The sequence below is a fragment of the Scomber scombrus genome, chromosome 1 (genome assembly GCF_963691925.1).
Source record: "Scomber scombrus chromosome 1, fScoSco1.1, whole genome shotgun sequence".
Taxonomy (NCBI): domain Eukaryota; kingdom Metazoa; phylum Chordata; class Actinopteri; order Scombriformes; family Scombridae; genus Scomber; species Scomber scombrus.
The window spans coordinates 1,936,480-1,947,500 of NC_084970.1; the positions used below are offsets into that span (position 1 = coordinate 1,936,480).

Consider the following 11,021-nt stretch of genomic DNA (forward strand, 5'->3'; position numbering starts at 1 on the left):
GTTGATCAGGTGATTATTGGAGAAAGTCAAGGTATGTAAGCATGAAAGAGAAAAGTCTGCACACTGCAGCTCCCAGTGCAGATGTATTAGGATATCACCAGTGTGGTATTTCCAGCTCTAAGTTCTTCCTCAGACTAAATATCAACTAGAACATCACCATCTTAAATACACAAAAGGCCCAGATCACCTGACAGTCACATGATATGTCAATCCCACTTCATACTTCTCAGGGTACATATAAGTGCAAACAAAAACAAACAAAAAATATATATAAATACAAAATAATTATAGTACCATGACCCATATGTGATAAACAAAAAATAATAGAAATATTTGAAAAATAAAGATAGATATAGATGGGACCCCTAGAGCACAATAGTAGAGCATCAGGTCATATAGCTGTCATAATATCTATATAGCTGGATTTTTAAAAAGAGGTTCCTCTATATCCTAAAAAAGATATGTGCTGTTGCGGGTGCAGCTCGTGTGTGTTCACTGACTTGCTGAAGTTGATGAGCCAGATGGTGACCTCAGCGGGTGCCACCTGGTCCCAGTGGATGGTGTAGCCTTTGGCAAGTGTGATCACTGGCTGGAACTGCTGGTAGTGCTTCCTCTTCCCCAGAGCGCCCTCTAGTGTGAGGGGCCGATCAGGGTACTCGTCCTTCACCATGTACATGTTCTGGTTGGCAGGGTTACGTGTCTGGACGTAGATCTGGAGAAAAACACAGCCACAGAGTTGGAAACCTGATTCCAGTATTTAGAAGGTTTTTTTGTGACATACCATCATCAGAATATATTTCTTCTAATATTATTTGAATAATTAAATGGTCTGTGTTTACATTTTGTTGAAATGTTGATTAATGTACATTGTCCCTTTTCAAATAAACTAATAATAATAATAATTATTAGCAGTGCTGTCAAAGTGACACAAGTCAGTAACTGAACATAAAACATGTTCAATTCTTCCCAAGGCTGCTTTAGTGGGAGAAACCAAATTAGAGCAACTCTATAAGGAACCCCAACTGTCACACACACACACACACACACACACACTGGCACTATACTGTATATATGGCACTACTGTTGCACTCTAATATTTATATATCTATATATTTATTTATCTGTAATATATACATATATATTTATTTTCATGTATGCTACTGGGAGGGAATGATAAACATCTTATATCTTATGTGTATCTTATGTCCAATGAGAATAAAGTATCTATCTATCTATCTATCTATCTATCTATCTATCTATCTATCTATCTATCTATCTATCTATCTATCTATCTATCTATCTATCTATCTATCTATCTATCTATCTATCTATCTATCTATCTATCTATCCATCCATCCATCCATCCATCCATCCATCCATCCATCCATCCATCCATCCATCCATCCATCCATCCATCCATCCATCCATCCATCCATCCATCTATCTATCTATCTATCTATATATCCATCCATCCATCCATCCATCCATCCATCCATCCATCTATCTATCTATCTATCTATCTATCTATCTATCTATCTATCTATCTATCTATCTATCTATCTATCATGAACAAGCTGGATGACTAATATAAGTCTACATATTCATGATTGATTATATATTGTAATGAGACACTGATATTAAAATGCATGAAATCAATGAATGACAAACATGGTTTAACAGAAAGTAGATTTTTGTTTGTGAAAGCTGAGTTGTAAGGATGGATGTGTGTGTGGTGTGTGTGTGTGTGTGTGTGTGTGTGTGTGTAGCCAGCTGACCCACCTGAGCGTAGTTGCCGCTGCAGATAGCGGCCTTCCAGTCGGGTACATCGATGCAGTCAGGGTGGCGAAGCAGCCAGTTGTCTTCTTTCACCAGGAACGCTCCGGGATACTCGCTGACCGAGCCGTCGATATCGTGGAAGATGGTCGTCTTGTCCCCGTCCATCTCCATCTTATTAAACCAGGGACCAGGCTCCCCAAAAAACACCCGAGATGTGATCTACAGGAGGCGAGAGGGGGGTTGCATAGGCGATAGGAACACATTTATACATGATCATAGACAGTCATTTGTGCTCACAATCAAAATAAGGAAAATTCCAAATGTTCAGTCAGTTCAGTTCCAGTCCAGTTATTCCTCTCAGTGAAGTGAAGCAGTAAAGGATGTCATATGCATTTCTGTTTTTGACCAAAAATCTAGATTCTACTGAACAAGTCAACTGGCTTCATCTGATACTGAAGTTTACAGTGAACAGGGTGCTCTGGTGGTGAGGAAAGCTTAAAACAAGGGTGTCAAACATACGGCCCACGGGCCAGAACCGGCCCACCGAGGTGTTCAATCCAGCCCACTGGATAAGTTTACAAAGTATGAAAATTGCAGAAAAGCAATTCTAATTTTTTCCACCCTTACCAGAATACATGCATAATCTGAAAAAAATACATACATATATTTTTAATATTGTATATAATGCCTATTGTGGTCATATTTAAAACATTCATACATTGAACAAAATGCAAAATGTTGTCAAATCAGCAGCTTCTTTGCAAAATAAAAACTATATATAATATTGTTGAAATTGTTCATCTGTTTCCTAAATAGACAGTTTATTATAGTAAAGAAGTATTACATATATATTACATTATTTGTACATTATTATGTTTATTATGTCTAGTTTGACAGCCTAGGCTTAGAAGCAGAAATGTGTGTTTTGCTTTTTGTTCCATCAGTTGGATGTTTAACTTTCACTGCTGAAGGAGGAAAGCTTCTCTGTGTGGAACTATGAGGAGGATTCCTGACATCATAACTCATTTGAAGCCGGTCGGGGGTTCAGTAACAGGATGTGAGACGTCTTGTGTTTTTGATGAAGGGAGAGTAGAAGCAATTTTAAGGTTTAGAACTAAATAATTGAGCTTTTTTGTTGTAAAAAAATATATGAGACACAAATTATTATTGCATTTTTTATATATCTTAAAACAGAGTGAGGGGGGTGGTGGAGCTTTAAGGTCTGGTCAAATATAAGAAATAACACACAAGACATTTGTAATCAAATTAAATTAAACACAAACTGGATTTATACTTTCCGCACTAACAAGTATGAGTGTGATGACTTTCTTCAATCCTGAGCTTTATCCATGTCTTTCATGTTTATTACTTTTCACAAAAACGTTGCCTCCCTTTCAATGAACATTTGTGAAACTTGAATGATCTGGTTTCTTTTAATCTCAAAACAACATCTAAGTTCCTCATTGTCACTGAATCAGTCCACGTTTCATGTAGTTCACCAAGTAGTACAGAATAGAATAGAGTAGAATAGAATAGAATAGAATAGAATAGAATAGAGTAGAATAGACTTTATTGTCATTGCACAAGAATATAAAAAATACAAAATACACAATAATAATTACACAAACACACACATGTACAAATCATCCCATATCAATAAATATATATATATATATACTCACAGGTACTTGGTCGAAAGTGATGTCGGTGACGTTATTGTTGGGGCAGCTCTGCCACGAGTTGTTGAGCCTGAAGCCGAAAGCGCTGGTGTGTCGTCCATCCAGTGCCGTGTATTTCCGAAATGTACAATTCTGCACGTTGATGGGCCCGTCGTAGATCTGCATGCCACGGATGGGGAAATCACTGCAGGGGAAACAAACCCACACACACACACACACACACACCCTTCAGTTATTTCCTCCAGAGCTGGAAGGCGGGTGGTGTTGATGGAGGTTAGGGTGGAGTTCAGTTCCATCTCATACTATCATCATTTCTTCACCTGACCTGAACCATGCAGCTGTGGCTGGCTAACATTTACCTGGTTGGATCAGTCCTGAGTCAGGCAGTCAGTGTCTTGCATAAGGAAGAGTGTAAACAGCTGTGGGAGAATTTCTCTCAGTCATGCTTCAATGACTCATTTGAATGTACTTTCATCCATGACTGAAGCACAGACTTTGTTTGAAGGACTAAAGAGTGTTCTCCACAGCGCCTCTGGTCTCTACATTTTCATCTAAACTGCTCTGCTAGCATCATCCAACTTGGCAGGAGTTCACTGCTTATTTATTTACACATACTGTCTTCGGTTCACACACCATGATTTGATTTCCATTCACAATATTGTGACTAATACGTTACAAAGAAGGAAGTAACACACTGGAGTAAAACATAGAAAGTCTATTAAAGAAGAATCAAATTCAGCTTGAGGTAAAGAGTGAAGAGTGAACTTTTGTTGACTTTGACAGTTGGACTAAAGTTCAAGAATGAACATTTCCACTGCAGAGACAGTGTTTCATCACTCAAATACTGTCTGTCTTTAATAGAGTGAGTAATACAAATATTTTTAGAAGAAGTGCAGACAATGCCAAATTCCTTAGAAGTAGCTTTAAAAAGCTGACGCTGTATAGATGTATATATATATATATATATATACACATCTTTCTTTTTTTTTTTTTTTTTTTAAATGAACAATGAATCAAATGATTCTGTATAATGTCAAATATGTCATTCATAGCTTATTGTCTTGTTATTCAATAAACTTTGATCTTATCAATGCAGACACGCGCACACACCAGGGTTATTATAGTTATACATGTTCATTAGTTTGTTTGTTTTTCAGTTTGCTTTTTTATTTCAGTTTAGTTTTAGTTAGTTTAACAAGTGATTAAGTAGTTTTAGTTGAGTTTTTATTTAGTTTTAGTTTTCCAGATATAAGAAGTCAAACTGAACACAATACAGTCAAAATGGAGAAAATGAAAAGAAAACTAAATCTAAGCTGAATTTATCTGCATTTCAGTTTTAGTTCATTATAATAACCCTGACCCAGGCTCACATTATGTGTCTTTAATTAACAGAGGTACAGACAGACAGACAGACAGACAGACAGACAGACAGACTGACTGACTGACTGACTGACTGACTGACTGACTGACTGACTGACTGACTGACTGACTGACTGACTGACTGACTGACTGACTGACTGACTGACTGACTGACTGACTGACTGACTGACTGACTGGCAGACAGACAGACAGACAGACAGACAGACAGACAGACAGACAGACAGACAGACAGACAGACAGACTGACTGACTGACTGACTGACTGACTGACTGACTGACTGACTGACTGACTGACTGACTGACTGACTGACTGACTGACTGACAGACAGACTGACAGACTGACAGGCAGACAGACAGACAGACAGACAGACAGACTGACAGACTGACAGACTGACAGACAGACAGACAGACAGACAGACAGACAGACAGACAGACAGACAGACAGACAGACAGTTATATTTGTAATGTTAATATGAGCAGTCAGTCTGATGAGTCAGACACACACACTGTTAAATGACAGTAGAGTGAAAAATAAACGACAACAACTCACAGTCTTGTGTTTTTGGATGTGGGAAAAGAAGCATGTGCACAGTTGACTCCCTGCTATGGATGCTGATGAAAATCTTTTCTACCCAGTGGCCTTCATCAAATGTTCAGCGCTGCACAGCATGGGGGGGGAACTTGTGCAATGCTGTGCCCGAGTATGTCTTGTTGCATCAAAGAATGTCAGGCTGAAGATAAAGCATCCAGACACAAATTCTTTCTGTGGATTTCTCTTTTTCCGACACAATAGAGGAATAACACTGCTGTTGAGACATTCCATCTATACTCTGCCAAGTGGGCCAAGGCACAGGACTGATTACTATGTCTGGTTCTCACACATACCAGTCTCTATTAAACTGGTACTCCACCCAAAGTCTATCTTTGGGGTATTAAAGCACTCACCCTCCTCTGGCATGAAAAGTATTTTGCAAAAAGAAACAGCAGAATTCAGTTAGAATTCATTTTTAAAGGCTGACATACAGAGAAACTACTCAAACCACTTCTACACAATAATCTACCTCTTTTCTGTCCATCTCTATAAGTATGTTCTAAAAAATCATAATATATAACAGTGCACATAAACTCTGAGTGTAGACTAACAGGAGTGGTCAGTCAAGATGAGAAATTCAAAAACATCTTAAAAACTAGTTCTAAAAGCAGCATCAGGTTTGTTAAAATGTACATTTAATATTTTTGTTGGTTTTATGTCATTTGAAATGACATTTGCACCATTTTTAACCAAAAGTAAGACTGAATGCTCCTGAAAATGTCAAATGGTGTAACCACAAAAGAATGATAAATATACAATATGTTAACCACCTATAGTGGATTTAAGTGGACTTATACTAATAATGACTTCATTTAAAAAAAGTTAATGTTTCCTGATCTCCATGGTTACCAGAGTAAATGTAATATTTAGAACAATTGTATTCCATTACCTTTATTTAATATAAAAAGTTATAATGTAAGATCATGCCAAACTAGTTGATATGGTGTTTTATTGAGAATTTAGTGTTTTTAAGCAAGTTGAAGTTTTATGGTTACCCCACTTAGACATTTTAGAGGTTGTTTAGGTTTTATTTGAACCCAAACCATGATCTTTGTCTTACCCTAACAAAGTGCTTTCTGTGCTTAAACCTAACCAGACCTTAATCACGGCGCTGTCACATCATTACTCCACTGATAATGGCCAACACTGAAACATAGACATTCAAGGCATGAAATGTAGACATTCAAAGTATTTTGTGGTTTTTCAGAAACGTACAATACCAACATTTAATTCTGGTGATTGGTTGTGTCATAACACCATTCACTGACTATATTTCAATAAGTGTGTTTACATGTGCACTAGTATCCTGGTTTTGATCATATTTGAGATATTTACATAGAACATGTTAGGCTCTATTTTAAACATGCAAGTGCAACAACCAACTCAGTGTGGTAGGCCTTGTGTGTGTGTGTGTGTGTGTGTGTGTGTGTGTGTGTGTGTGTGTGTGTGTGTGTGCTGTTTTGGTTCATGTATGTGCAGCAGTGCAAAGTAGAAAAGGGCTAAATGAAGGTGAATATTAATCAAAAGCCAATCACAGTGAAGTATGACATCAGTTGTTCAACACATGCAAAGACGCTCCTTCAGGAAATCATATCACATAATCATGTGTGAACAAACATCTGCAGTCAGAGAGAGATGGTGTGGCTTTTTCAAACAGTTCATTCTAGTACAAACATAACAGATCAATCATTTAAAATGTTGATGATTTATATGATAGAGCTTCCAATGTGATATATTTGAGGAAAAAAAATGAGATGCTGCTTTTCTTCTGCTAAAAATAAAGTTGGGAAGAAAGGCCATGACGCACATGAGTGATGAGCTCTGACCATCTGGAGTCAGGCCAAAGAAAAGAACACCATAATAAAGTTATAAGTGACCAGTTTGATGTGTATCTGGTGTCATTTTCAGGTGATTTAATGAAGGTAAGCACAGTGAACGACTGTGTGTGATGGCACTGAACTCTGACTTCTCTAATCAGAGGCTGCCCATTTATCTACACATCAGTCCTGATGCCTGCAGATGCTGCAGAGATTTAATGAACTGAAGGAGAAGCTTTTCATAAAGGAATAAGCAGCTGTATGAATCACCTGGACTGATTTATAAAGTAGATCAATGCAAACTCATTTACTGATGTATAGTAAGTATAGTAGTTATTTTAAATTGTTTCTTTGCATTTGAAGCATTATATTGTTATTAATGCACATTTGCTCCAAGTAAGATGCACACAAAGTAATGTAAGTAGTGATGCACACTTCAGGTTCTGAGATGACTATTTTCAGTGCAACATCTAAGACTAAACTTCCACCAAAATACCAACAACTCGCTTTACACTACTTCATTTAAAGCAATTCTCATCACCAGATTATCACACATACAGGAGAATAAAGAGAATTTCAAGGTTAGAAAAATTGAGGAATTGCACAGCATTCGCGTCTGCAATCTGCTCCGTTATAAGGTCCAAAAAAAGATTCTGTACTAATGATATGCTGGCGCGAATAAGGCCATAAAGTTCTGCAGCTGAGTGCAATTGTCCTTGTTTTGTGTCTGTTTGTGTGAGTGGAGCAGTTTCCAGTGTTTCAGGCTTTTCTCCACATTTCAGCTCACAGATTGATAGACCACAAAAGCCTCAAATGATGTGTCTGTAATTAACAGAGGTGCACACACACACGGACGGACGGACGGACAGACAGACTTCCATGTATTTTACTTCTCTAGTATTTCACATCTATAACATAATCTACTCAAATATCAAATATCAGAATACAGTTATTAATGTGACTCAGGCAGGTCATGTTAGATTAATGTCACAGCTGGCCCAGCTGTTTGTCACAGCTAGCTGCAGCATCACACACTACACAATAAGTGCATCTCTAAACTGAGAAAGAGACATTTATGCACGTGGCACAGCAGCAGTAATTTCATTAACACCGAATCGTTCAGGATCTGACAATAATTAATGTTCTATGTTCTGCTGCACATCTACACAGGTCAGCTGTTCCACTCACATTCAGGTTTATATGGTGGGGTTGTAATAATGGATGAATCCTCCATCAGAGCTGTCAGAATGACTGAATGTTTGAATATTACCTCATTTACATACATATATACGGAACAGGTGCACCATGACTGTATTTTCTTGGCAGCGTGGTTTTGTGGTGCATTTCACCCTTTGCAGGTACTTTGTGAATTAGACGCCATCTTTTTTGTCTCATTGCACAGATTTAGCAGCTGCTGCTGAAGCCGCACAATCCCTCTGTGGACTAAAGTTAGGATCTGCTATACGCTGAAATATAGTCATTTAAATTAATTAATAACAGTACTTATATGTAATCTAGAAATAATGCATTTTTCACTTTTTAAAGCCACAGCAGCTTTTTGTGAGACAGCAAGCAAAGAAAGAAGAAAATAAAACGTCCAATTATCTTTTAAAGTTGTCAACATTAGCATTCAATGGGTGTGGGTTTGTAGTCACACTGATGTAGCTGGAAACATTGTTGATGAGAGTGGAGTTTGTGGGCTGAAAAACCAAGACAAAGAGCTAAAAGATGCTTTAATTGTCACTTACATGCCACGTGGTAGGGTCCTGCCGGTGTGGTCAGCACCTCCTGGGCCCCAGTTATGGTTGTCAGGGAGAGACATCCCACGATTATCACTTTCACCCACAAACAGTGAGTTCTTCACCTGCTGACGAGAGCCGTCGTCATCTGGAAACGTTCCTCCACTGCACACACACACACACACACACACACACACACACACACACACAGCAGTAGTAGCATTATTAATACTAGATGTAGTACTAAATGGTAAATGGAACACTCAAAGCTCGTTTACACTACATGTCACATTCACCCATTCACACACATTCATACACTGATGACAGGAGCTACCACACAGGGTGCCAACCTCCTTATCAGGAGGAAACTAACATTCACACACATTCCCACACCGTTGGCGTAGCAACGGGAGCAATTAGGGGTTAAGCATCTTTACAAAGGACACATCAACATGTGGACTGGAGGAGCCGGATATTGCACTGATCTTCCGATTGGTGGACGACCGCTCTACCTCCTGAGTCACAGCCGCCCCTACTACAGTATCACTCTACTGTAAAACTGTTTTATTGACTCCACTGTGAGAATTGCTTTATTATTTAGTTAAACATCAAGACCAAGATATTATTCAAGTGACTAAAAACTGTGATTGTGTTTCTTTGTAAAGTAAATATAGGATTAATCTCTCAGCACTAGAATATATAATTTCACTTAATGTACAAAACTGGTGGTTGATGGACAAACAGCTTTATTATGATGCTATGAAGCCTTTTATGATGCTCAGCCTCTCTTATGAATGGATTAATATCCCACCATTTGTGAAAACATCTCAAATGATGAGGCATTCAGGAAACAGTTTGTAATATGGATTTTATGGATTGTCTTTTGATCATTTTATTCCTTCCTGTATGTGTCTATACTAAAAGGTTACACGTCTGCCTCTCTTCAGTTCGGAATCCATTTGGACAGTGTTCAGAGGTCAGTCTGTCAGTAATGTAGACGAGTGAGACAGCTGACATCACCTGATGAATGAGCATTACATTACAGAAAAAGACAGAGTTATTATTGCAGGGGCCAAATGCTCTCTGAGATGATGTGCATTCATATTAAAAGTAAAAATTGGAAGTCGACTAAAATAAATCATACTGCATATGGTTTCAGTGGTATTTTTTAAATTCTGTCCTCAGCAGTTAGTGATATGGTCACTGAACTGGAAAATCAGAAACCTGAAAGCTGGAACCAATTTGAATAATGAGCGTACAGCATTATTCTGAATCAGCTGTGTGGGGCGGAGCTTCTAAAAGGTACAGTAACACCATATACTACCAGTAGCTCATATGTTTAAAACCTGTCTATTAACCTGTAGCCTGGTTCATGTTATGCAGCTGTGTTTGAATCCCCTTGACTTGATCTGAACTGACAGGTCAAGAATCAAAAGCAGACTGAGTGCACACTGAGAAAGTATAATAGCCCCTACACGGTCAATAAAGAAAAATGGCTTGAAAATATTTGAGTAAAACCAAAATGAAGGACATATATGCATATCAAAGCAAAGTTTACTCGTGAAGCATTTGTTACATTTGGGTTATCTAGAAGAAGAAAGATCTTTATTACCCAATTGAGAGCTGCTATGCTTGAAGCTGGTCCATTCAAAAACATCCGTGAGGAAGACAGATTGTGTGAGCTATGTGATCTAGGTGAAGTAGAAAGCTTTTTGTACTGTCCACATTATAATGATTTAAGAGATTTAATGTTCCAGCAAATGGCTCAACTGGATCCTGAAATATTTTGGCGTTCTGATGGAATGTCTATTTCATTTTGATATATTTAGGCTTGAAAGTTTTATGGTTATTGTTTTATTTGATTTTATTGTTCCACTTTTGGTATCTCTATTGATCATTTATGCTGGATAATGTTGATCTGATTATGAAAGAAGCTATTGTTACCTTATTTAAAAAAAATGTAATTGAAAAAAATAAAATAAATCTTGTTAGTCTTTGTCATTGTTATTTGAAAAGGTGTACACTGTACTTTAACTTTA

At 37.7% G+C, this 11,021-nt stretch overlaps 1 protein-coding gene across 2 annotated transcripts in view; it reads right to left on the reverse strand.

Moving 5' to 3' along the window:
- Positions 1–11,021, reverse strand: part of LOC133980350 (cell migration-inducing and hyaluronan-binding protein-like) — a 115,634-nt gene that overhangs the window by 14,839 nt on the left and 89,774 nt on the right. For both annotated transcript variants that reach the window (XR_009925169.1, XM_062419057.1), the window contains exons 19-22: positions 8,992–9,147; positions 3,459–3,639; positions 1,780–1,995; positions 501–712 (exon numbers count right to left, since the gene is read on the reverse strand). Coding sequence is in view for 1 of the 2 variants with exons in the window: in XM_062419057.1 (XP_062275041.1) it covers positions 501–712; positions 1,780–1,995; positions 3,459–3,639; positions 8,992–9,147 (765 nt within the window). In the remaining variant the exon portion in view is untranslated. The remainder of the gene's footprint in view (positions 1–500; positions 713–1,779; positions 1,996–3,458; positions 3,640–8,991; positions 9,148–11,021) is intronic.